At 54.3% G+C, this 27,991-nt stretch overlaps 1 protein-coding gene across 1 annotated transcript in view; it reads right to left on the bottom strand.

Moving 5' to 3' along the window:
• LOC115091562 (transient receptor potential cation channel subfamily M member 2-like) overlaps positions 1 to 27,991 on the bottom strand; it is a 246,883-nt gene that overhangs the window by 141,400 nt on the left and 77,492 nt on the right. Inside the window, exon 13 of the mRNA XM_029601742.1 lies at positions 11,125 to 11,240. Coding sequence (XP_029457602.1) covers positions 11,125 to 11,240 — 116 coding nt within the window. The remainder of the gene's footprint in view (positions 1 to 11,124; positions 11,241 to 27,991) is intronic.

Raw genomic sequence — 27,991 nt, 5'->3', positions numbered from 1 at the left:
CTCCCAGCTGCACATCCCTGGGGTCTCACAGCACAGGGCGAGGTGTATCAGGGACCCTACTGACTCCCAGCTGCACATCCCTGGGGTCTCACAGCACAGAGCGAGGTGTATCAGGGACCCTACTGACTCCCAGCTGCACATCCCTGGGGTCTCACAGCACATAGCGAGGTGTATCAGGGATCCTACTGACTCCCAGCTGCACATCCCTGGGGTCTCACAGCACAGAGCGAGGTGTATCAGGGACCCTACTGACTCCCAGCTGCACATCCCTGGGGTCTCACAGCACAGGGCGAGGTGTATCAGGGACCCTACTGACTCCCAGCTGCACATCCCTGGGGGTCTCACAGCACAGAGCGAGGTGTATCAGGGACCCTACTGACTCCCAGCTGCACATCCCTGGGGTCTCACAGCATAGAGCAAGGTGTATCACGGACCCTACTGACTCCCAGCTGCACATCCCTGGGGTCTCACAGCACAGAGTGAGGTGTATCAGGGACCCTACTGACTCCCAGCTGCACATCCCTGGGGTCTCACAGCACATAGCGAGGTGTATCAGGGATCCTACTGACTCCCAGCTGCACATCCCTGGGGTCTCACAGCACAGAGCGAGGTGTATCAGGGACCCTACTGACTCCCAGCTGCACATCCCTGGGGTCTCACAGCACAGGGCGAGGTGTATCAGGGACCCTACTGACTCCCAGCTGCACATCCCTGGGGGTCTCACAGCACAGAGCGAGGTGTATCAGGGACCCTACTGACTCCCAGCTGCACATCCCTGGGGTCTCACAGCATAGAGCAAGGTGTATCACGGACCCTACTGACTCCCAGCTGCACATCCCTGGGGTCTCACAGCACAGAGCGAGGTGTATCAGGGACTCTACTGACTCTCAGCTGCACATCCCTGGGGGTCTCACAGCACAGAGCGAGATGTATCAGGGACCCTACTGATTCCCAGCTGCACATCCCTGGGGTCTCACAGCACAGAGCGAGGTGTATCAGGGACCCTACTGACTCCCAGCTGCACATCCCTGGGGTCTCACAGCACAGAGCGAGGTGTATCAGGGACCCTACTGATTCCCAGCTGCACATCCCTGGGGTCTCACAGCACAGAGCGAGGTGTATCAGGGACCCTACTGACTCCCAGCTGCACATCCCTGGGGTCTCACAGCACAGAGCGAGGTGTATCAGGGACCCTACTGACTCCCAGCTGCACATCCCTGGGGTCTCACAGCACAGAGCAAGGTGTACCAGGGACCCTACTGACTCTCAGCTGCACATCCCTGGGGTCTCACAGCACAGAGCGAGGTGTATCAGGGACCCTACTGACTCCCAGCTGCACATCCCTGGGGTCTCACAGCACAGAGCGAGGTGTATCAGGGACCCTACTGACTCCCAGCTGCACATCCCTGGGGTCTCACAGCACAGAGCGAGGTGTATCAGGGACCCTACTGACTCCCAGCTGCACATCCCTGGGGTCTCACAGCACAGAGCGAGGTGTATCAGGGACCCTACTGACTCCCAGCTGCACATCCCTGGGGATCTCACAGCATAGAGAGAGGTGAATCAGGGACCCTACTGACTCCCAGCTGCACATCCCTGGGGGTCTCACAGCCTAGAGCGAGGTGTATCAGGGACCCTACTGACTCCCAGCTGCACATCCCTGGGGTCTCACAGCACAGAGCGAGGTGTATCAGGGACCCTACTGACTCCCAGCTGCACATCCCTGGGGTCTCACAGCACAGAGCAAGGTGTACCAGGGACCCTACTGACTCTCAGCTGCACATCCCTGGGGTCTCACAGCACAGAGCGAGGTGTATCAGGGACCCTACTGACTCCCAGCTGCACATCCCTGGGGTCTCACAGCACAGAGCGAGGTGTATCAGGGACCCTACTGACTCCCAGCTGCACATCCCTGGGGTCTCACAGCACAGAGCGAGGTGTATCAGGGACCCTACTGACTCCCAGCTGCACATCCCTGGGGTCTCACAGCACAGAGCGAGGTGTATCAGGGACCCTACTGACTCCCAGCTGCACATCCCTGGGGATCTCACAGCATAGAGAGAGGTGAATCAGGGACCCTACTGACTCCCAGCTGCACATCCCTGGGGATCTCACAGCCTAGAGCGAGGTGTATCAGGGACCCTACTGACTCCCAGCTGCACATCCCTGGGGTCTCACAGCATAGAGCAAGATGTATCAGGGACCCTACTGACTCTCAGCTGCACATCCCTGGGGTCTCACAGCACAGAGCGAGGTGTATCAGGGACCCTACTGACTCTCAGCTGCACATCCCTGGGGTCTCACAGCATAGAGCAAGATGTATCAGGGACCCTACTGATTCCCAGCTGCACATCCCTGGGGTCTCACAGCATAGAGCAAGATGTATCAGGGACCCTACTGACTCTCAGCTGTACATCCCTGGGGTCTCACAGCACAGAGCGAGGTGTATCAGGGACCCTACTGACTCTCAGCTGCACATCCCTGGGGTCTCACAGCACAGAGCGAGGTGTATCAGGGACCCTACTGACTCCCAGCTGCACATCCCTGGGGTCTCACAGCACAGAGCGAGGTGTATCAGGGACCCTACTGACTCTGAGCTGCACATCCCTGGGGATCTCACAGCACAGAGCGAGGTGTATCAGCGACCCTACTGACTCCCAGCTGCACATCCCTGGGGATCTCACAGCATAGAGCGAGGTGTATCAGGGACCCTACTGACTCCCAGCTGCACATCCCTGGGGATCTCACAGCCTAGAGCGAGGTGTATCAGGGACCCTACTGACTCCCAGCTGCACATCTCTGGGGGTCTCACAGCATAGAGCAAGATGTATCAGGGACCCTACTGACTCCCAGCTGCACATCTCTGGGGATCTCACAGCATAGAGCGAGGTGTATCAGGGACCCTACTGACTCCCAGCTGCACATCCCTGGGGATCTCACAGCCTAGAGCGAGGTGTATCAGGGACCCTACTGACTCCCAGCTGCACATCCCTGGGGTCTCACAGCATAGAGCAAGATGTATCAGGGACCCTACTGACTCTCAGCTGCACATCCCTGGGGTCTCACAGCACAGAGCGAGGTGTATCAGGGACCCTACTGACTCTCAGCTGCACATCCCTGGGGTCTCACAGCATAGAGCAAGATGTATCAGGGACCCTACTGATTCCCAGCTGCACATCCCTGGGGTCTCACAGCACAGAGCAAGATGTATCAGGGACCCTACTGACTCTCAGCTGCACATCCCTGGGGTCTCACAGCATAGAGCAAGATGTATCAGGGACCCTACTGACTCTCAGCTGCACATCCCTGGGGTCTCACAGCACAGAGCGAGGTGTATCAGGGACCCTACTGACTCCCAGCTGCACATCCCTGGGGTCTCACAGCACAGAGCGAGGTGTATCAGGGACCCTACTGACTCCCAGCTGCACATCCCTGGGGATCTCACAGCACAGAGCGAGGTGTATCAGGGACCCTACTGACTCTCAGCTGCACATCCCTGGGGGTCTCACAGCACAGAGCGAGATGTATCAGGGACCCTACTGATTCCCAGCTGCACATCCCTGGGGTCTCACAGCACAGAGCGAGATGTATCAGGGACCCTACTGACTCTCAGCTGCACATCCCTGGGGTCTCACAGCACAGAGCGAGGTGTATCAGGGACCCTACTGACTCTCAGCTGCACATCCCTGGGGTCTCACAGCACAGAGCGAGGTGTATCAGGGACCCTACTGACTCCCAGCTGCACATCCCTGGGGTCTCACAGCACAGAGTGAGGTATATCAGGGACCCTACTGACTCCTAGCTGCACATCCCTGGGGTCTCACAGCACAGAGCGAGGTGTATCAGGGACCCTACTGACTCCCAGCTGCACATCCCTGGGGTCTCACAGCACAGAGCGAGGTGTATCAGGGACCCTACTGACTCTCAGCTGCACATCCCTGGGGTCTCACAGCACAGAGCGAGGTGTATCAGGGACCCTACTGACTCCCAGCTGCACATCCCTGGGGATCTCACAGCACAGAGCGAGGTGTATCAGGGACCCTACTGACTCCCAGCTGCACATCCCTGGGGATCTCACAGCACAGAGCGAGGTGTATCAGGGACCCTACTGACTCCCAGCTGCACATCCCTGGGGTCTCACAGCATAGAGCAAGATGTATCAGGGACCCTACTGACTCCCAGCTGCACATCCCTGGGGTCTCACAGCACAGAGCGAGGTGTATCAGGGACCCTACTGACTCCCAGCTGCACATCCCTGGGGTCTCACAGCACAGAGCGAGGTGTATCAGGGACCCTACTGACTCTGAGCTGCACATCCCTGGGGTCTCACAGCACAGAGCAAGGTGTACCAGGGACCCTACTGACTCTCAGCTGCACATCCCTGGGGTCTCACAGCACAGAGCGAGGTGTATCAGGGACCCTACTGACTCCCAGCTGCACATCCCTGGGGATCTCACAGCATAGAGCGAGGTGTATCAGGGACCCTACTGACTCCCAGCTGCACATCCCTGGGGATCTCCCAGCCTAGAGTGAGGTATATCAGGGACCCTACTGACTCCCAGCTGCACATCCCTGGGGTCTCACAGCATAGAGCGAGGTGTATCAGGGACCCTACTGACTCCCAGCTGCACATCCCTGGGGTCTCACAGCACAGAGCGAGGTGTATCAGGGACCCTACTGACTCCCAGCTGCACATCCCTGGGGTCTCACAGCACAGAGTGAGGTATATCAGGGACCCTACTGACTCCCAGCTGCACATCCCTGGGGTCTCACAGCACAGAACGAGGTGTATCAGGGACCCTACTGACTCCTAGCTGCACATCCCTGGGGTCTCACAGCACAGAGCGAGGTGTATCAGGGACCCTACTGACTCTCAGCTGCACATCCCTGGGGATCTCACAGCACAGAGCGAGGTGTAACAGGGACCCTACTGACTCTCAGCTGCACATCCCTGGGGGTCTCACAGCACAGAGCGAGATGTATCAGGGACCCTACTGATTCCCAGCTGCACATCCCTGGGGTCTCACAGCACAGAGCGAGGTGTATCAGGGACCCTACTGACTCCCAGCTGCACATCCCTGGGGATCTCACAGCACAGAGCGAGGTGTATCAGGGACCCTACTGACTCTCAGCTGCACATCCCTGGGGTCTCACAGCACAGAGCGAGGTGTATCAGGGACCCTACTGACTCTCAGCTGCACATCCCTGGGGGTCTCACAGCACAGAGCGAGGTGTATCAGGGACCCTACTGACTCCCAGCTGCACATCCCTGGGGTCTCACAGCACAGAGCGAGGTGTATCAGGGACCCTACTGACTCCCAGCTGCACATCCCTGGGGTCTCACAGCACAGAGCGAGGTGTATCAGGGACCCTACTGACTCCCAGCTGCACATCCCTGGGGATCTCACAGCACAGAGCGAGGTGTATCAGGGACCCTACTGACTCTCAGCTGCACATCCCTGGGGTCTCACAGCACAGAGCGAGGTGTATCAGGGACCCTACTGACTCTCAGCTGCACATCCCTGGGGGTCTCACAGCACAGAGCGAGGTGTATCAGGGACCCTACTGACTCCCAGCTGCACATCCCTGGGGTCTCACAGCACAGAGCGAGGTGTATCAGGGACCCTACTGACTCCCAGCTGCACATCCCTGGGGTCTCACAGCACAGAGCGAGGTGTATCAGGGACCCTACTGACTCCCAGCTGCACATCCCTGGGGTCTCACAGCACAGAGCGAGGTGTATCAGGGACCCTACTGACTCCCAGCTGTACATCCCTGGGGTCTCACAGCACAGAGCGAGGTGTATCAGGGACCCTACTGACTCCCAGCTGCACATCCCTGGGGTCTCACAGCACAGAGCGAGGTGTATCAGGGACCCTACTGACTCCCAGCTGCACATCCCTGGGGTCTCACAGCACAGAGCGAGGTGTATCAGGGACCCTACTGACTCCCAGCTGCACATCCCTGGGGTCTCACAGCACAGTGCGAGGTGTATCAGGGACCCTACTGACTCCCAGCTGCACATCCCTGGGGTCTCACAGCACAGAGCGAGGTGTATCAGGGACCCTACTGACTCCCAGCTGCACATCCCTGGGGTCTCACAGCACAGAGCCAGGTGTATCAGGGACCCTACTGACTCTCAGCTGCACATCCCTGGGGTCTCACAGCACAGAGCGAGGTGTATGAGGGACCCTACTGACTCCCAGCTGCACATCCCTGGGGATCTCACAGCATAGAGCGAGGTGTATCAGGGACCCTACTGACTCCCAGCTGCACATCCCTGGGGATCTCACTGCATAGAGCGAGGTGTATCAGGGACCCTACTGACTCCCAGCTGCACATCCCTGGGGATCTCACAGCATAGAGCGAGGTGTATCAGGGACCCTACTGACTCCCAGCTGCACATCCCTGGGGATCTCACAGCATAGAGCGAGGTGTATCAGGGACCCTACTGACTCTCAGCTGCACATCCCTGGGGATCTCACAGCACAGAGCGAGGTGTATCAGGGACCCTACTGACTCCCAGCTGCACATCCCTGGGGTCTCACAGCACAGAGCGAGGTGTATCAGGAACCCTACTGACTCTCAGCTGCACATTCCTGGGGGTCTCACAGCACAGAGCGAGGTGTATCAGGGACCCTACTGACTCCCAGCTGCACATCCCTGGGGATCTCACAGCACAGAGCGAGGTGTATCAGGGACCCTACTGACTCCCAGCTGCACATCCCTGGGGTCTCACAGCACAGAGCGAGGTGTATCAGGAACCCTACTGACTCCCAGCTGCACATCCCTGGGGTCTCACAGCACAGAGCGAGGTGTATCAGGGACCCTACTGACTCCCAGCTGCACATCCCTGGGGTCTCACAGCATAGAGCGAGGTGTATCAGGGACCGTACTGACTCTCAGCTGCACATCCCTGGGATCTCACAGCACAGAGCGAGGTGTATCAGGGACCCTACTGACTCTCAGCTGCACATCCCTGGGAATCTCACAGCACAGAGCGAGGTGTATCAGGGACCCTACTGACTCCCAGCTGCACATTCCTGGGGATCTCACAGCAGAGAGCGAGGAGTATCAGGGACCCTACTGACTCCCAGCTGCACATCCCTGGGATCTCACAGCACAGAGCGAGGTGTATCAGGGACCCTACTGACTCCCAGCTGCACATCCCTGGGGATCTCACAGCACAGAGCGAGGTGTATCAGGGACCCTACTGACTCCCAGCTGCACATCCCTGGGGATCTCACAGCATAGAGCGAGGTGTATCAGGGTCCCTACTGACTCCCAGCTGCACATCCCTGGGGTCTGACAGCATAGAGCAAGGTGTATCAGGGACCCTACTGACTCCCAGCTGCACATCCCTGGGGTCTCACAGCACAGAGCGAGGTGTATCAGGGACCCTACTGACTCCCAGCTATACACCCCTGGGGTCTCACAGCACAGAGCGAGGTGTATCAGGGACCCTACTGACTCCCAGCTATACATCCCTGGGGTCTCACAGCACAGAGCGAGGTGTATCAGGGACCCTACTGACTCCCAGCTGCACATCCCTGGGGTCTCACAGCACAGAGCGAGGTGTATCAGGGACCCTATGGACCCTACTGACTCCCAGCTGTACATCCCTGGGGTCTCACAGCACAGAGCGAGGTGTATCAGGGACCCTACTGACTCCCAGCTGCACATCCCTGGGGGTCTCACAGCACAGAGCGAGGTGTATCAGGGACCCTACTGACTCCCAGCTGCACATCCCTGGGGGTCTCACAGCACAGAGTGAGGTGTATCAGGGACCCTACTGACTCCCAGCTGCACATCCCTGGGGTCTCACAGCACAGAGCGAGGTGTATCAGGGACCCTACTGACTCCCAGCTGCACATCCCTGGGGTCTCACAGCACAGAGCGAGGTGTATCAGGGACCATACTGACTCCCAGCTGCACATCCCTGGGGTCTCATAGCACAGGGCGAGGTGTATCAGGGACCCTACTGACTCCCAGCTGCACATCCCTGGGGTCTCACAGCACAGAGCGAGGTGTATCAGGGACCCTACTGACTCCCAGCTGCACATCCCTGGGGTCTCACAGCACAGAGCGAGGTGTATCAGGGACCCTACTGACTCCCAGCTGCACATCCCTGGGGTCTCACAGCACAGAGCGAGGTGTATCAGGGACCCTACTGACTCCCAGCTGCACATCCCTGGGGGTCTCACAGCACAGAGCGAGGTGTATCAGGGACCCTACTGACTCCCAGCTGCACATCCCTGGGGGTCTCACAGCACATAGTGAGGTGTATCAGGGACCCTACTGACTCCCAGCTGCACATCCCTGGGGTCTCACAGCACAGAGCGAGGTGTATCAGGGACCCTACTGACTCCCAGCTGCACATTCCTGGGGTCTCACAGCACAGAGCGAGGTGTATCAGGGACCCTACTGACTCCCAGCTGCACATCCCTGGGGTCTCACAGCACAGAGCGAGGTGTATCAGGGACCCTACTGACTCTCAGCTGTACATCCCTGTGGTCTCACAGCACAGAGCGAGGTGTATCAGGGACCCTACTGACTCCCAGCTGCACATCCCTGGGGACTCACAGCACAGAGCGAGGTGTATCAGGGACCCTACTGACTCCCAGCTGCATATCCCTGGGGTCTCACAGCACAGAGCAAGGTGTATCAGGGACCCTACTGACTCCCAGCTGCACATCCCTGGGGTCTCACAGCATAGAGCAAGGTGTATCAGGGACCCTACTGACTCCCAGCTGCACATCCCTGGGGGTCTCACAGCACAGAGCAAGATGTATCAGGGACCCTACTGACTCCCAGCTGCACATCCCTGGGGTCTCACAGCACAGAGCGAGGTGTATCAGGGACCCTACTGACTCCCAGCTGCACATCCCTGGGGTCTCACAGCACAGAGCGAGGTGTATCAGGGACCCTACTGACTCCCAGCTGCACATCCCTGGGGTCTCACAGCACAGAGCGAGGTGTATCAGGGACCCTACTGATTCCCAGCTGCACATCCCTGGGGTCTCACAGCACAGAGCGAGGTGTATCAGGGACCCTACTGACTCTCAGCTGTACATCCCTGTGGTCTCACAGCACAGAGCGAGGTGTATCAGGGACCCTACTGACTCCCAGCTGCACATCCCTGGGGACTCACAGCACAGAGCGAGGTGTATCAGGGACCCTACTGACTCCCAGCTGCACATCCCTGGGGTCTCACAGCACAGAGCGAGGTGTATCAGGGACTCTACTGACTCTCAGCTGCACATCCCTGGGGTCTCATAGCACAGAGCAAGGTGTATCAGGGACCCTACTGACTCCCAGCTGCACATCCCTGGGGTCTCACAGCATAGAGCAAGGTGTATCAGGGACCCTACTGACTCCCAGCTGCACATCCCTGGGGGTCTCACAGCACAGAGCAAGATGTATCAGGGACCCTACTGACTCCCAGCTGCACATCCCTGGGGTCTCACAGCACAGAGCGAGGTGTATCAGGGACCCTACTGACTCTCAGCTGCACATCCCTGGGGTCTCACAGCACAGAGCGAGGTGTATCAGGGACCCTACTGACTCCCAGCTGTACATCCCTGGGGTCTCACAGCACAGAGCGAGGTGTATCAGGGACCCTACTGACTCCCAGCTGCACATCCCTGGGGGTCTCACAGCACAGAGCGAGGTGTATCAGGGACCCTACTGACTCCCAGCTGCACATCTCTGGGGGTCTCACAGCACAGAGCGAGGTGTATCAGGGACCCTACTGACTCCCAGCTGCACATCCCTGGGGGTCTCACAGCACAGAGCGAGGTGTATCAGGGACCCTACTGACTCCCAGCTGCACATCCCTGGGGTCTCACAGCACAGAGCGAGGTGTATCAGGGACCCTACTGACTCCCAGCTGCACATCCCTGGGGGTCTCACAGCACAGAGCGAGGTATATCAGGGACCCTACTGACTCTCAGCTGCACATCCCTGGAGTCTCACAGCACAGAGCGAGGTGTATCAGGGACCCTACTGACTCCCAGCTGTACATCCCTGGGGTGTCACAGCACAGAGCGAGGTGTATCAGGGACCCTACTGACTCTCAGCTGCACATCCCTGGAGTCTCACAGCACAGAGCGAGGTGTATCAGGGACCCTACTGACTCCCAGCTGCACATCCCTGGGGTCTCATAGCACAGAGCGAGGTGTATCAGGGACCCTACTGATTCCCAGCTGCACATCCCTGGGGTCTCACAGCACAGAGCGAGGTGTATCAGGGACCCTACTGACTCCCAGCTGCACATCCCTGGGGTCTCACAGCACAGAGCAAGATGTATCAGGGACCCTACTGACTCTCAGCTGCACATCCCTGGAGTCTCACAGCACAGAGCGAGGTGTATCAGGGACCCTACTGACTCCCAGCTGCACATCCCTGGGGTCTCATAGCACAGAGTGAGGTGTATCAGGGACCCTACTGACTCCCAGCTGCACATCCCTGGGGTCTCACAGCACAGAGCGAGGTGTATCAGGGACCCTACTGATTCCCAGCTGCACATCCCTGGGGGTCTCACAGCACAGAGCGAGGTGTATCAGGGACCCTACTGACTCTCAGCTGCACATCCCTGGGGTCTCACAGCACAGAGCGAGGTGTATCAGGGACCCTACTGACTCCCAGCTGCACATCTCTGGGGTCTCACAGCACAGAGTGAGGTATATCAGGGACCCTACTGACTCCTAGCTGCACATCCCTGGGGTCTCACAGCACAGAGCGAGGTGTATCAGGGACCCTACTGACTCTCAGCTGCACATCCCTGGGGTCTCACAGCACAGAGCGAGGTGTATCAGGGACCCTACTGACTCCTAGCTGCACATCCCTGGGGTCTCACAGCACAGAGCGAGGTGTATCAGGGACCCTACTGACTCTCAGCTGCACATCCCTGGGGGTCTCACAGCAGACAGTGAGGTTAGAGAGACCCTGCTATGAGCTGCATATCCAGAGGGTTCTCGCAGCACAGAGTGAAGTACATGAGGGAGCCTAAGCACACCCGCTGACTCCCAGCTACACATCCCCTAATGTTTCATGTCACAGAATAAGGTGTATGACTGTCAGCTGCACACTCCCATTAAATCCTTTATTTTGTGTACAATATACCTGAGCCCAGATAATCTCTGCCAGTTCCCTGCGGTTCTGTAGCACACTCCAGATGAGTAGATCCCGGATAGGGTACTCATTAAACATTGGCCTGTATTCACTACCCTTGAATTTAGCTGGATTCTGAAAGATACAGATAGAGAAGCAGCAGAAGTCAAATTAAAGTTCTGGAATTTGTTACCAGAGGATGTGGTTAGTGCAGTTAGTGTAGCTGGGTTTAAAAAAGGTTTGGATAAGTTCTTGGAGGAGAAGTCCATTAACGGCTATTAATCAAGTTTACTTAGGGAATAGCCACTGCTATTAATTGCATCAGTCACTAACCAACCTCTTTCCCTTCTCAATAGTACTCCAACATAAACATATAAGGGAATAATTGCTTGGTGGTAATCTTGTACGGAGGTGATTCTGTGAGGGTAACCGATTTGCAGTTATCCTCTCGTGGACCTCCGTCTATTATTCTTTTATTAAATTTACCAACATCTTTTTTTATTTCTTAGAATTTTCAATTTTTCAATTTTTTCTAAAAGTCCCTTCTCCCCTACTGCTTTTCCGCCCCACTGGTGTTTTATTTCATACTTATCGGGACGTCACCTCTGTAATGTCACATGGATACGGAGCTGCTTGTCCGACACGGGCCATGTTTCGGCACGGGGTGCCTGCTTCAGGGACTATGGGAGAATGAGCTGTGTCCAAAACTGGAGCCTACCTCCCACTCTTGGTCAGACCGAGGCTATCTCAGATGTGGGTGATTGAACTAATGCTTTGAATTTTCGCGGTAGCGGACCTGTAAAACGCCCTCTATTGTATCAAACCCGCTCTTCACAAAAGTAAAAATTAAGAGTGGTCAGCCCCGCCTGGGAAACGCCCTTGGCTCAATTGATGCCGCCCATTGTGAAAAAGAAAAAACGACCCAACGGACGTGGTAAGCATTGGCTTTCCACCAGGTCCGCTCTATAGGGCAGAAACACTTACACGAATTAAAGCAGTCCTCCGTCAGGTCCGCTACCGCGAAAATTCAAAGCATTAGTTCAATCACCCACATCTGAGATAGCCTCGGTCTGACCAAGAGTGGGAGGTAGGCTCCCTAGGCAGGTCTATATGAACAGTTAGGACTGAGCTGACGCCCAGACAAGCACTACAGGCGTCCCACGTACGACAAAGAAAAGCAGCACGACAGTAAGTTTTTAAAGGCAAGGTGGGTCTTAGGCTAAGTATTGCCATTAAATGTGTAATAAAGGCTTTCGTTATTTAAGATAACTTTTTCATACGCTGTGAACCCAGTTTTGGACACAGCTCATTCTCCCATAGTCCCTGAAGCAGGCACCCCGTGCCGAAACATGGCCCGTGTCGGACAAGCAGCTCCGTATCCATGTGACATTACAGAGGTGACGTCCCGATAAGTATGAAATAAAACACCAGTGGGGCGGAAAAGCAGCAGGGGAGAAGGGACTTTTAGAAAAAATTGAAAAATTGAAAATTCTAAGAAATAAAAAAAGATGTTGGTAAATTTAATAAAAGAATAATAGACGGAGGTCCACGAGAGGATAACTGCAAATCGGTTACCCTCACAGAATCACCTCCGTACAAGATTACCACCAAGCAATTATTCCCTTATATGTTTATGTTGGAGTATTAATTGCATCAGTAGCATGGGATCTTCTTGGTGTTTGGGTACTTGCCAGGTTCTTGTGGCCTGGTTTTGGCCTCTGTTGGAAACAGGATGCTGGGCTTGATGGACCCTTGGTCTGACCCAGCATGGCATTTTCTTATGTTCTTCTTTATCTGTCCATCAGCCCCCTTCCTCCACCTGCGACAGGTGAACCTCCCCTTCACCTCCATTCTCCCATCACAGAAGGGTGTCCCCTCTTCTCATATTTCTCCTTGGATAGGTGTCACTCCCTTTCACCTCCATTCCTCTAGGACAGGAGTATTCGCCCCTTCCCCTCAGGATCTCCCTGGGGCAGGTGCGTCTGCCCCTTCACCTCAGGATCTCCCTGGGGCAGGTGTGTCTGCCCCTTCACCTCAGGATCTCCCTGGGGCAGATGTGTCTGCCCCCTCCCCTCAGGATCTCCCTGGGGCAGGTGTGTCTGCCCCCTCCCCTCAGGATCTCCCTGGGGCAGGTGTGTCTGCCCCCTCCCCTCAGGATCTCCCTGGGACAGGTGTGTCTGCCCCTTCCCCTCAGGATCTCCCTGGGGCAGGTGTGTCTGCCCCTTCCCTTAAGGATCTCCCTGGGGCAGGTGTGTCTGCCCATTCCCCTCAGGATCTCCCTGGGGCAGGTGTGTCTGCCCCTTCACCTCAGGATCTCCCTGGGGCAGGTGTGTCTGCCCCTTCCCCTCAGGATCTCCCTGGGGCAGGTGTATCTGCCCCTTCCCCTCAGGATCTCCCTGGGGCAGGTGTGTCTGCCCCTTCCCCTCAGGATCTCCCTGGGGCAGGTGTGTCTGCCCCCTCCCCTCAGGATCTCCCTGGGGCAGGTGTGTCTGCCCCTTCCCCTCAGGATCTCCCTGGGGCAGGTGTGTCTGCCCCTTCCCCTCAGGATCTCCCTGGGGCAGGTGTGTCTGCCCCTTCCCCTCAGGATCTCCCTGGGGCAGGTGTGTCTGCCCCTTCCCCTCAGGATCTCCCTGGGACAGGTGTGTCTGCCCCTTCACCTCAGGATCTCCCTGGGGCAGGTGTGTCTGCCCCTTCCCTCAGGATCTCCCTGGGGCAGGTGTGTCTGCCCCTTCACCTCAGGATCTCCCTGGGACAGGTGTGTCTGCCCCTTCCCTTAAGGATCTCCCTGGGGCAGGTGTGTCTGCCCCTTCCCTTAAGGATCTCCCTGGGGCAGGTGTGTCTGCCCCTTCACCTCAGGATCTCCCTGGGGCAGGTGTGTCTGCCCCTTCACCTCAGGATCTCCCTGGGGCAGGTGTGTCTGCCCCTTCCCCTCAGGATCTCCCTGGGGCAGGTGTGTCTGCCCCTTCCCCTCAGGATGTCCCTGGGGCAGGTGTGTCTGCCCCTTCCCCTCAGGATGTCCCTGGGGCAGGTGTGTCTGCCCCTTCCCTAAAGGATCTCCCTGGGGCAGGTGTGTCTGCCCCTTCCCCTCAGGATCTCCCTGGGACAGGTGTGTCTGCCCCTTCCCCTCAGGATCTCCCTGGGGCAGGTGTGTCTGCCCCTTCCCCTCAGGATCTCCCTGGGGCAGGTGTGTCTGCCCCTTCCCCTCAGGATCTCCCTGGGGCAGGTGTGTCTGCCCCTTCCCCTCAGGATCTCCCTGGGACAGGTGTGTCTGCCCCTTCCCCTCAGGATCTCCCTGGGGCAGGTGTGTCTGCCCCTTCCCCTCAGGATCTCCCTGGGACAGGTGTGTCTGCCCATTCCCCTCAGGATCTCCCTGGGGCAGGTGTGTCTGCCCCTTCCCCTCAGGATCTCTCTGGGGCAGGTGTGTCTGCCCCTTACCCTCAGGATCTCCCCGGGGCAGGTGTGTCTGTCCCTTCGCCTCAGGATCTCCCCGGGGCAGGTGTGTCCTTCCATTTTCCTTTCTCCTATAATATGTGTGTTTCCCCTCTCTCACTCCTCCCAGGAGTCTCCCTCTCCCTTCCTGTGACAGTCGGCTCTCCTGCTAGCTTGTGATTCCCTGCATTGGGTAAAAGTTCTGGCAGACATTGAAAGACAGGAGTATTCGCCCCTTCCCCTCAGGATCTCCCTGGGGCAGGTGTGTCTGCCCCCTCCCCTCAGGATCTCCCTGGGGCAGGTGTGTCTGCCCCCTCCCCTCATTCTCCCTGGGGCAGGTGTGTCTGCCCCTTCACCTCAGGATCTCCCTGGGGCAGGTGTGTCTGCCCCTTCCCCTCAGGATCTCCCTGGGGCAGGTGTGTCTGCCCCTTCCCCTCAGGATCTCCCTGGGGCAGGTGTGTCTGCCCCTTCCCCTCAGGATCTCCCTGGGCCAGGTGTGTTTGCCCCCTCCCCTCAGGATCTCCCTGGGACAGGTGTGTCTGCCCCACCTCAGGATCTCCCTGGGGCAGGTGTGTCTGCCCCTTCCCCTCAGGATCTTCCTGGGACAGGTGTGTCTGCTCCTTCACCTCAGGATCTCCCTGGGACAGGTGTGTCTGCCCCTCCTCAGCATCTCCCTGGGGCAGGTGTGTCTGCCCCTTCCCCTCAGGATCTTCCTGGGACAGGTGTGTCTGCTCCTTCACCTCAGGATCTCCCTGGGACAGGTGTGTTTGCCCCTTCCCCTCAGGATCTCCCTGGGACAGGTGTGTCTGCCCCTTCACCTCAGGATCTCCCTGGGGCAGGTGTGTCTGCCCCTTCCCCTCAGGATCTCCCTGGGACAGGTGTGTCTGCCCCTTCCCCTCAGGATCTCCCTGGGACAGGTGTGTTTGCCCCTTCCCCTCAGGATCTCCCTGGGACAGGTGTGTTGCCCCTTCCCCTCAGGATCTCCCTGGGACAGGTGTGTCTGCCCCTTCCCCTCAGGATCTCCCTGGGGCAGGTGTGTCTGCCCCTTCCCCTCAGGATCTCCCTGGGACAGGTGTGTCTGCCCCTTCCCCTCAGGATCTCCCTGGGGCAGGTGTGTCTGCCCCTTCCCCTCAGGATCTCCCTGGGGCAGGTGTGTCTGCCCCTTCCCCTCAGGATCTCCCTGGGGCAGGTGTGTCTGCCCCTTCCCCTCAGGATCTCCCTGGGACAGGTGTGTCTGCCCCTTCCCCTCAGGATCTCCCTGGGACAGGTGTGTCTGCCCCTTCACCTCAGGATCTCCCTGGGGCAGGTGTGTCTGCCCCTTCACCTCAGGATCTCCCTGGGGCAGGTGTGTCTGCCCCCTCCCCTCAGGATCTCCCTGGGGCAGGTGTGTCTGCCCCTTCCCCTCAGGATCTCCCTGGGGCAGGTGTGTCTGCCCCTTCCCCTCAGGATCTCCCTGGGGCAGGTGTGTCTGCCCCTTCCCCTCAGGATCTCCCTGGGGCAGGTGTGTCTGCCCCTTCCCCTCAGGATCTCCCTGGGACAGGTGTGTCTGCCCCTTCCCTTAAGGATCTCCCTGGGGCAGGTGTGTCTGCCCATTCCCCTCAGGATCTCCCTGGGGCAGGTGTGTCTGCCCCTTCACCTCAGGATCTCCCTGGGGCAGGTGTATCTGCCCCTTCACCTCAGGATCTCCCTGGGGCAGGTGTGTCTGCCCCTTCCCCTCAGGATCTCCCTGGGGCAGGTGTATCTGCCCCTTCCCCTCAGGATCTCCCTGGGGCAGGTGTGTCTGCCCCTTCCCCTCAGGATGTCCCTGGGGCAGGTGTGTCTGCCCCTTCCCTAAAGGATCTCCCTGGGGCAGGTGTGTCTGCCCATTCCCCTCAGGATCTCCCTGGGGCAGGTGTGTCTGCCCCTTCCCCTCAGGATCTCCCTGGGGCAGGTGTGTCTGCCCCTTCCCCTCAGGATCTCCCTGGGACAGGTGTGTCTGCCCCTTCCCCTCAGGATCTCCCTGGGGCAGGTGTGTCTGCCCCTTCCCCTCAGGATCTCCCTGGGGCAGGTGTGTCTGCCCCTTCCCCTCAGGATCTCCCTGGGGCAGGTGTGTCTGCCCCTTCCCCTCAGGATCTCTCTGGGGCAGGTGTGTCTGCCCCTTACCCTCAGGATCTCCCCGGGGCAGGTGTGTCTGTCCCTTCGCCTCAGGATCTCCCCGGGGCAGGTGTGTCCTTCCATTTTCCTTTCTCCTATAATATGTGTGTTTCCCCTCTCTCGCTCCTCCCAGGAGTCTCCCTCTCCCTTCCTGTGACAGTCGGCTCTCCTGCTAGCTTGTGATTCCCTGCATTGGGTAAAAGTTCTGGCAGACATTGAAAGACAGGAGTATTCGCCCCTTCCCCTCAGGATCTCCCTGGGGCAGGTGTGTCTGCCCCCTCCCCTCAGGATCTCCCTGGGGCAGGTGTGTCTGCCCCCTCCCCTCATTCTCCCTGGGGCAGGTGTGTCTGCCCCTTCACCTCAGGATCTCCCTGGGGCAGGTGTGTCTGCCCCTTCCCCTCAGGATCTCCCTGGGGCAGGTGTGTCTGCCCCTTCCCCTCAGGATCTCCCTGGGGCAGGTGTGTCTGCCCCTTCCCCTCAGGATCTCCCTGGGCCAGGTGTGTTTGCCCCTTCCCCTCAGGATCTCCCTGGGACAGGTGTGTCTGCCCCACCTCAGGATCTCCCTGGGGCAGGTGTGTCTGCCCCTTCCCCTCAGGATCTTCCTGGGACAGGTGTGTCTGCTCCTTCACCTCAGGATCTCCCTGGGACAGGTGTGTTTGCCCCTTCCCCTCAGGATCTCCCTGGGACAGGTGTGTCTGCCCCTTCACCTCAGGATCTCCCTGGGGCAGGTGTGTCTGCCCCTTCCCCTCAGGATCTCCCTGGGACAGGTGTGTCTGCCCCTTCACCTCAGGATCTCCCTGGGACAGGTGTGTTTGCCCCTTCCCCTCAGGATCTCCCTGGGACAGGTGTGTTTGCCCCTTCCCCTCAGGATCTCCCTGGGACAGGTGTGTCTGCCCCTTCCCCTCAGGATCTCCCTGGGGCAGGTGTGTCTGCCCCTTCCCCTCAGGATCTCCCTGGGGCAGGTGTGTCTGCCCCTTCCCCTCAGGATCTCCCTGGGACAGGTGTGTCTGCCCCTTCCCCTCAGGATCTCCCTGGGGCAGGTGTGTCTGCCCCTTCCCCTCAGGATCTCCCTGGGGCAGGTGTGTCTGCCCCTTCCCCTCAGGATCTCCCTGGGGCAGGTGTGTCTGCCCCTTCCCCTCAGGATCTCCCTGGGACAGGTGTGTCTGCCCCTTCCCCTCAGGATCTCCCTGGGACAGGTGTGTCTGCCCCTTTACCTCAGGATCTCCCTGGGGCAGGTGTGTCTGCCCCTTACCCTCAGGATCTCCCTGGGACAGGTGTGTCTGCCCCTTCACCTCAGGATCTCCCTGGGGCAGGTGTGTCTGCTCCTTCCCCTCAGGATCTCCTTGGGACAGGTGTGTTTGCCCCTTCCCCTCAGGATCTCCCTGGGGCAGGTGTGTCTGCCCCTTCCCCTCAGGATCTCCCTGGGCCAGGTGTGTCTGCCCCTTCACCTCAGGATCTCCCTGGGGCAGGTGTGTCTGCACCTTACCCTCAGGATCTCCCTGGGGCAGGTGTGTTTGCCCCTTCCCCTCAGGATCTCCCTGGGACAGGTGTGTCTGCCCCTTCCCCTCAGGATCTCCCTGGGACAGGTGTGTCTGCCCCTTCACCTCAGGATCTCCCTGGGGCAGGTGTGTCTGCCCCCTCCCCTCAGGATCTCCCTGGGACAGGTGTGTCTGCCCCTTCACCTCAGGATCTCCCTGGGACAGGTGTGTCTGCCCCTTCCCCTCAGGATCTCCCTGGGACAGGTGTGTCTGCCCCTTCACCTCAGGATCTCCCTGGGGGAGGTGTGTCTGCCCCCTCCCCTCATGATCTCCCTGGGACAGGTGTGTCTGCCCCTTCACCTCAGGATCTCCCTGGGGCAGGTGTGTTTGCCCCTTCCCCTCAGGATCTCCCTGGGACAGGTGTGTCTGCCCCTTCACCTCAGGATCTCCCTGGGGCAGGTGTGTCTGCCCCTTCCCCTCAGGATCTCCCTGGGACAGGTGTGTCTGCCCCTTCACCTCAGGATCTCCCTGGGGCAGGTGTGTCTGCCCCCTCCCCTCAGGATCTCCCTGGGACAGGTGTGTCTGCCCCTTCACCTCAGGATCTCCCTGGGGCAGGTGTGTTTGCCCCTTCCCCTCAGGATCTCCCTGGGACAGGTGTGTTTGCCCCTTCCCCTCAGGATCTCCCTGGGACAGGTGTGTCTGCCCCTTACCCTCAGGATCTCTCTGGGGCAGGTGTGTCTGCCCCTTCCCCTCAGGATCTCCCTGGGACAGGTGTGTCTGCCCCTTCCCCTCAGGATCTCCCTGGGGCAGGTGTGTCCTTCCATTTTCCTTTCTCCTATAGTTTTGAAGTCTTCACTCCTATAGAAATAACCGCCAGTTCTTATTTACTTAACCCTATTCTGTAGACGTAAACTTTTCATGAAGACTGTAATCTGTAAACACCTGTATTTATTATAAGAACTTGTATTTACTATTTATATTTATTATTTAGCTATTAACATTGTTCTATTACCACTTGGTACCATTTCTCTCCTTCACCTCTAACTCTAAGTTCCTACTAAGTTAGCCATGTTATTTATACCCAATTGTTGGATGTAATTGTATATTTGTTTAATTGTTCAATCTGTTTGATGTAATTTTCTGTTCCTTGTTCCGTGTAAACCGAAGTGGTATGCACTAGTGCATGAACTCCGGTATATAAAAGCCTTTAAATAAATAAAATAAATAAATAAATATGTGTGTTTCCCCTCTCTCGCTCCTCCCAGGAGTCTCCCTCTCCCTTCCTGTGACAGTCGGCTCTCCTGCTAGCTTGTGATTCCCTGCATTGGGTAAAAGTTCTGGCAGACATTGAAAGACGAAAGCCTCTGGCATGGGGGCTGTGTGAACAGCAATGCCGTGGCTTCTTTTCTAAGTGAAGATAATTTGTTGTTAGCGATAACTTGTTTATTGTTCAGGGGCTTGGCAGCTGAATGTCCACAACCTTTATTCACTTTTTCTCCAGGAACTTCTCCAAACATACTTTAAACCCTGCTATGCTTCTCGCCTTGAGCACAAACTCGCACAACAGATTCCCGTTACAATACAGGAGCCCAGAGTCAGGTTTAAAACAGTTATTGTTCCAGTGAGAGGGATTCGGACTTAGGGGCATCTAATTAAGAATCCCCCTTAAATGGAAGAATAACACTTTTTCAGCACAGACTTTCTTTGTTTTTTGGAGCACAACACAAGTTTTGAAACCATGTTTGTGACTGGTGATTACATCAAGACAGCGGTAACATTTGCAATTGATTTTAAGTGCCAGGTTGTGTCTACGGCTATGAGGTCACTTGGTTTCTAAATTCTTTATTTTTTTGTGGGGATTGACTTGCTCTGCAAGAAATAATTAATTGTCTTTCTTGTTTGGACTTTTTCTGGTTTTAGAAAAGTCCATAGACCATTATTAGCCAGGTAAACTGGGGAAAAGCCACTGCTTATCCCTGGGAGTAAGTAGCAAGGAATGCATCTACTCTTTAGGATCCTACTGGGTCCTTCTAACGCACATTGGTCACTGTTGGAAATAAGATGCTGGGCTCAGTAACCTTTGGTCTGACCCAACATGGCACATCTTATGTTCACTGTGTTTGCTTGGAGGGCTGCATCACTGTTGGCGTAAGTATGCCCAGAACCCATAGCAATAGCTGCATAGGCAGATCACTTGAAGCATCAACATGCTCTACACTTGCCCTTCATGCTTTTGGATCCCAATTCAAATGGTTCCAGGGCTATCTTGTTGACCTCCAAAATAAAGTTGTTCCTGTTGCAACATAAGAAAGGGGCATGCATGTACCTATATGTCTCAAGAAAACGGCAGAGCCATTCATGAATATGTAGTGGTCCAATGGACCTACTGGAGGGAAGGTTGTGCAATCCTCCAGGCACAGTCACCGTCTCTCTGGAATATGAGCTACTTCAACCATTTCTGGGCCCTTGGAGTCATGCACTGAAAGGATGCTTGAAAACCTCAATACCACCACTTGAGACTCAACCAGAGTTTGTTTTGGCTGCCAAGTCAAGTCCGTCAAGCACTTTGATTAACTCAAGGGGAAAAGATGAGAAGTGTCCAAACTCTGGGCCCTATTTTTGGAATGATCAGTCAGAGCAACACTTCAACATACAGCACCACCAGCTTGCACTAAGTCAACTTTCTGGGCTCTTTACACCACTTCAGAGCCAGCTACAAGTTGGATTTATATTTATTGAAACCTCTTCTGCTGTAAGTGACACCTAGGCAGAAAAGCCACAGAGATGCCAGGGTCTTCTCCCAGACAGATAACACTCATTTTGTGCATATCTGGGCCACTGTTCAAAACCACTGACCTATTTCACTGAAAAGCAAAGTATAAAAACGTTTTCTTTACAGAAAGATAGCTTCAAAGACAAAGAAAAAAAATGTAGCTCAAGGGTAGAAATGTGGTAAATGTGGTGCCACGCTGGAGATGCCACTGACAGTGAACATTTTAAAATGCACTGAAAAGCCTAACAATCGTTTAGCAGGGAAAGCAGAGTTATTACCTGTGACAGGTGTTCTCCGGGGACAGCAGGATGTTAGTCCTCACATATGGGTGACATCATCACATGGAGCCCAGCACAGAAAACGTTTTTCAAAGTTTCTAAAAGCTTTGACCTGCACACTGAGCATGCCCAGCCTGCCACTATCTGCACGTCCACGTGAGGTCCCCCTTCAGTCTCGTAACATAGAAAAATAGGAGTGGAAAAAAGTAAAATAACAAAATGAAGGAGAAATCCCAACTCTGCGGGGAAGTGAGCGGGTTTCCTGAGGACTAACATCCTGCTGTCCTGGGAGAACACCTGTTACAGGTAAACAACTCTGCTTTCTCCTAGGACAAGCAGGATGGTAGTCCTCACAGATGGGTGAGTACCAAGCTACAGGCTGTTCCTGGAAACATATATCACCAACCCGCACCGAAACAAATAGGTGGCAATGGGCACCACAACACCTGCGGTGCAGTTGGGAAGACTGGGGGACAGCCTGGTCCCCAAAAAAATGGCCTTAGGTAGGAAGAGTTGGGTTTAAGCCTGGAAGAGATTGCGAAGGACAGATTGGCCGAAGCTACTATCTTGCTGACCATCCTTGTCCAAGTAGTAGTGGGCCGAGAACGTGTGCAGAGAGCTCCACGTCGCAGCCCTGCAGATTTTGGAGATGGGAACCACTCGCAAGAGGGCCACCAATGCCCCCATAGCCCTCACAGAGTGAGCTTTGACCCGGCCTCCCAGCTGAAGGCCCACTTGGGCTTAGCAGAAGGAGATAGCCAATTGGATAGAGTTTGTTTGCCCACCACAACTCCAAATGTATTCTTATCAAAAGGGATGAAGAGCTGAGTAGATTGCCTGTGGCCTGCTACGTGTTCTAAATAGAAGGCTTAAAGCTCTTGCAATCCAACGTGTATAGAGCCCATTCGCCATGGTGTGAATGGGGCCTCGGGAAGATGGTGGGCAGAACAATGGATTGAGGTGGAAATTGGTCACCACCTTAGGCGGGAACTTGGGATACATATGAAGGACCACCCGGCCATGAAAGAATTTCGTATAGGGCGGGTATGTAACCAGATCTGAAGTTCACTAACCCTGTGAGATGAGGTAATCGCCACCAAGAATAGAACTTTCCAAGTGAGAAACTTCAGATCGCAGGAGCACATAGGCTCAAAGGGAGGTCACATGAGCTACACTGTTGAGGTCCCAGGATACAACAGGAGGCCAGAGGGGGGCTTCAGTTGAAGCAGGCCCCACATAAAGTGAACTATTATGGCCTGAACAGAGATGGGCGTGCCAATGACTCCTTGGTGGTAAGCACTGATAGCACTCAGATAGACCCTGACTGAGGTGGTTTTAAGCCCAGCCTTGGAGAGGTGCCTTAAACAGGCACCTCTCCCCCCCGACCCCCCCCCCCCCCACCCTTCTCTTACCTCCCTCCAACCAACCCTGTTACCTAAATTATTTTATCAACAAGTCATATTGTATATATGTTATATGCTATAATTTTTATTTTTCCATGTATCTCTGTTATAATTGTTACCATGTTATAATTGTTATCATGTTATAATGTAAAATAGGGCATAACTCGCCCTATTCTCTTAGTTACCTGGAAACCGATGTGATATCTCGATTGAATGTCGGTATATTAAATAAATAAATAAATAAATAAATAGTCCAAGAACCTTGGAATGGGGCAAGTGAATGGATCTAAGCCATGCCCCTTGCACAAGACGGAAAACCTTCTCCACTTCAATCGGTAAGACTTCCTTGTGGAAGGCTTCCTGGAAGCAACCAGCACTTGAGATACATTGTCTCAAAAAAGATATAATCGCATCTCAAAAAAGATATAATTGCGATGGAGAAGGTACAGAGAAGGGCTACCAAAATGATAAAGGGGATGGAACAGCTCCCCTATGAGGAAAGAAGAAAGAGGTTAGGACTTTTCAGCTTGGAGAAGAGACGACTGAGGGGGGATATGATAGAGGTGTTTAAAATCATGAGAGGTCTAGAACGGGTAGATGTGAATCGGTTATTTACTCTTTCGGATAGTAGAAAGACTAGGGGGCACTCCATGAAGTTAGCATGGGGCACATTTAAAACTAATCGGAGAAAGTTCTTTTTCACTCAACGCACAATTAAACTCTGGAATTTGTTGCCAGAGGATGTGGTTGGTGCAGTTAGTGTAGCTGGGTTTAAAAAAGGATTGGATAAGTTCTTGGAGGAGAAGTCCATTACCTGCTATTAAGTTCACTTAGAGAATAGCCACTGCCATTAGCAATGGTTACATGGAATAGACTTAGTGTTTGGGTAATTGCCAGGTTCTTGTGGCCTGGTTTGGCCACTGTTGGAAACAAGATGCTGGGCTTGATGGACCCTTGGTTTGACTCAGTATGGCATGTTCTTATGTTCTTAAATCCAGGGTCTGAAGGACTAGGTGCTCAGACTCCAGGATGTTAAGGCTAAAGCCCAGAGGTTCAGATGGTGCAGCCTGCCCCAATCCTGCATTATCAGATCGGGCGCAGTCCCCAGACTGATAGGATCTCTGATCAACAGGAGAAGTGGGAACCAGACTTGCCTGGGCCAGTATGGGACCATGAGGATCATGGTCCCCCTGTCCTGCTGGAGCTTGAAGAGTCCTCATGATTAGCGGAAGAGGAGGATATGCATACACGAGCCCTGTTCCCCAATGACGGGCAAAGACGTCCGTCACTGGAAGTCCGTCTGTCCTGAGCAGGGAACAGAAATTGTTCACCTTGCAGTTGCATGGGGAGGCAAAGAGATTTAAACTTGGCTGTTTAAATGCGCATTTGCAGAATATGAATCAGCTAACCAGCCTGACCAGAAATAAGCAAACCACTCTGATGAGCTATCCCCTATATATTTTAGTTTAATTTTATCTTAGTGTTTTATGATTATGTTATTATGTTATTTAGAGAAGATAAGGCCATCGCGGAAAGATTAAATGATTTCTTTGCTTCGGTGTTTACTGAAGAGGATGTTGGGGAGGTACCCGTAATGGAGAAGGTTTTCATGGGTAATGATTCAGATGGACTGAATCAAATCACGGTGAACCTAGAAGATGTGGTAGGCCTGATTGACAAACTGAAGAGTAGTAAATCACCTGGACCGGATGGTATACACCCCAGAGTTCTGAAGGAACTAAAAAATGAAATTTCAGACCTATTAGTAAAAATTTGTAACTTATCATTAAAATCATCCATTGTACCTGAAGACTGGAGGATAGCAAATGTAACCCCAATATTTAAAAAGGGCTCCAGGGGCGATCCGGGAAACTACAGACCGGTTAGCCTGACTTCAGTGCCAGGAAAAATAGTGGAAAGTGTTCTAAACATCAAAATCACAGAACATATAGAAAGACATGGTTTAATGGAACAAAGTCAGCATGGCTTTACCCAGGGCAAGTCTTGCCTCACAAATCTGCTTCACTTTTTTGAAGGAGTTAATAAACATGTGGATAAAGGTGAACCGGTAGATATAGTATACTTGGATTTTCAGAAGGCGTTTGACAAAGTTCCTCATGAGAGGCTTCTAGGAAAAGTAAAAAGTCATGGGATAGGTGGCGATGTCCTTTCGTGGATTGCAAACTGGCTAAAAGACAGGAAACAGAGAGTAGGATTAAATGGGCAATTTTCTCAGTGGAAGGGAGTGGACAGTGGAGTGCCTCAGGGATCTGTATTGGGACCCTTACTGTTCAATATATTTATAAATGATCTGGAAAGAAATACGACGAGTGAGATAATCAAATTTGCAGATGACACAAAATTGTGCAGAGTAGTTAAATCACAAGCAGATTGTGATAAATTGCAGGAAGACCTTGTGAGACTGGAAAATTGGGCATCCAAATGGCAGATGAAATTTAATGTGGAAAAGTGCAAGGTGATGCATATAGGGAAAAATAACCCATGCTATAATTACACGATGTTGGGTTCCATATTAGGTGCTACAACCCAAGAAAGAGATCTAGGTGTCATAGTGGATAACACATTGAAATCGTCGGTTCAGTGTGCTGCGGCAGTCAAAAAAGCAAACAGAATGTTGGGAATTATTAGAAAAGGAATGATGAATAAAACGGAAAATGTCATAATGCCTCTGTATCGCTCCATGGTGAGACCGCACCTTGAATACTGTGTACAATTCTGGTCGCCGCATCTCAAAAAAGATATAATTGCGATGGAGAAGGTACAGAGAAGGGCTACCAAAATGATAAGGGGAATGGAACAACTCCCCTATGAGGAAAGACTAAAGAGATTAGGACTTTTCAGCTTGGAGAAGAGACGACTGAGGGGGGATATGATAGAGGTGTTTAAAATCATGAGAGGTCTAGAACGGGTAGATGTGAATCGGTTATTTACTCTTTCAGATAGTAGAAGGACTAGGGGACACTCCATGAAGTTAGCATGGGGCACATTTAAAACTAATCGGAGAAAGTTCTTTTTTACTCAACGCACAATTAAACTCTGGAATTTGTTGCCAGAGAATGTGGTTCGTGCAGGTAGTATAGCTGTGTTTAAAAAAGGATTGGATAAGTTCTTGGAGGAGAAGTCCATTACCTGCTATTAGGTTCACTTAGAGAATAGCCACTGCCATTAGCAATGGTTACATGGAATAGACTTAGTTTTTGGGTACTTGCCAGGTTCTTATGGCCTGGATTGGCCACTGTTGGAAACAGGATGCTGGGCTTGATGGACCCTTGGTCTGACCCAGTATGGCATTTTCTTATGTTCTTATGTTCTTATGTTCTATGATTTTATCTTTCTTAACAGCTAATTTATTCATTTACCTTATATAGTTTTTAGCTGTTACTATTTATGATTATTGTATTTCTAATCTTTTTTATCATGTTTGAACCGATGTGAAGGCTTGTCTGATGTGTCGGTATATAAAAACCAATAAACTAAAAAAAAAAAAGCAATAAACTAAACATCCAGAGTTCCTCACTAGTGGAAAATCTGGGCTGCTATTGCTGGATCCAGGGACCACTCATGCAGTTGAAACCATGGCTCAGGCGGTCCAGTGATCCGGCTTGATACATCACTTGCAGGGACATTCCCTGCGCCAGAGCCCAGGACCAAACTGCACTGCCTCTTGACAGAGGAGGAATGACCCATTCCTCTCTGCTTGTTGATGTACCGCATTGCTACCTGGTTCTCTGTCCAAATAAGGACTGCTTTGTGGGACAAGCGGTCTTGAAATGCCCAAAGAGCGTAACAAATCACTCAAAGCTCTAGGAGGTTTATCTGGCATAGAGATTCTTGAGCCATCTACCATCCCTGTAAGTGGAGGTTGTCCACATGGGCCATTCACCTGTGGATGGAGGCATTGGTAGTAAGAACTACCTGAGGTGGGGCAGCCTGAAATAGCTGTTCCAGATTGGAGAGGTTCTCCCTCCGGGACAGAGAGACCTGCAGAGGTGGTGTGATGGAGGGACATGCCTCGAGGTCCTAGGACACCTGCTGCCATTGCAACTGTAATTTCCATTGCTCGCTGTGCATGCAAAGGCAGGCCAATGGAGTGACATGGACAGAGGCAGCCATGTCGCCAAACAGATGAAGCAACAGACGAGCAGGAATTTGCTTTCTGCTGCGTACTGCGCTCACCAGCAAGGACAGGCAAGAGCCTGATCGTGGCCTGACTCGTGTCCAGTCTGGCTCCTATTAAGTCCAGATGGGGAGAGGGACAGAGGTGCGACTTTGGGTAGTTGATGACAAACCCCAGAGATCGCAGAACTCACATGGTCAGATTCAGGGCATACAACGCTTCCTGCTGGGAGGTGCTTTGACCAGCCAGTCATCCAAGTAGGGGAACACATGTACCCCCTGATATCTGAGATGTACCACCACCACCGCCAGGCACTTGGTAAAGACCTGAGGGACTGAGGCCAAACCAAACAGCAGTACTCGATATTGTTAATGAACCTGCCCCACCACAAAGCGAAGATACTTCCTGTGGCTTGGGAAGATCCCAATGTGGGCATACTCATCCTTGAGATCAAGTTAGCAGAGCCATTCTCCTCTTCTGAAGTGGGATCAGGGTTCCCAGAGAGACCATTTTGAACTTTTCCCTCTGAAGAAATTTGTTCAAGGCTTTGAGACTGAGAATGGGGCACAATCCCCCAATTCTCTTTGATATCAGGAAATACCTTAAATAGGACTCTCAGCCCTGTTGGTGGAGGGAAACGGGTTCCACCGCTCCTGCCATTAGAAGAGTGGAGAGCTCTGTGCGAAATATTTCCGGCGGAGTGGACGAACCCCATGATGGACATGGGGGAAAGTCTGCAGGGACATCCCTGAAATTCAGCCGATGCCCCTGGCAAATAATTGCAAGAACCCACCGGTCTGACGTGATGTGCGGCCAGCGGTGGGCGAAGTGAAGTAGCCTGCCAGAGGTATGGCGGACTGACTCTAGCTCCCTTGCCTCTAGTCAAAACCCCTTAACAGGGTCTGCTGGGGGGCTGGCTGGGGCCTGGGGGTGCGTGGCTGGCACGAACGACCCCTGGAAGCAGCTCAGGGGTCCGAGTCCGGGAGGCGGGAGGGTAATACTTCCTTTAGGGTAATACTTCCTTTGCCGATTAGAAGGATTTTATAGAGCTTTGTCAAGAAGCCTTCCTGGCAGAGGATAGCAGATCGGAAGCGCTAGCCAATAGCTGTTGAAGGGTCTCATTATGATCCTTCAATTGGGCTACTGCATCCCTGACTTTATCCCCGAAGAGATTCTCTCCTGTACAGGGCAGATCAGCCAGCTTCTCCTGGACATCCAGACAAAGGTCCGAAGCCCGAAGCCAGGCC

Source organism: Rhinatrema bivittatum, chromosome 5 (genome assembly GCF_901001135.1).
Source record: "Rhinatrema bivittatum chromosome 5, aRhiBiv1.1, whole genome shotgun sequence".
NCBI lineage: Eukaryota > Metazoa > Chordata > Amphibia > Gymnophiona > Rhinatrematidae > Rhinatrema > Rhinatrema bivittatum.
Note: the sequence above shows the minus strand (reverse complement) of the source record. Positions and strands in the feature narration are given on the sequence as shown.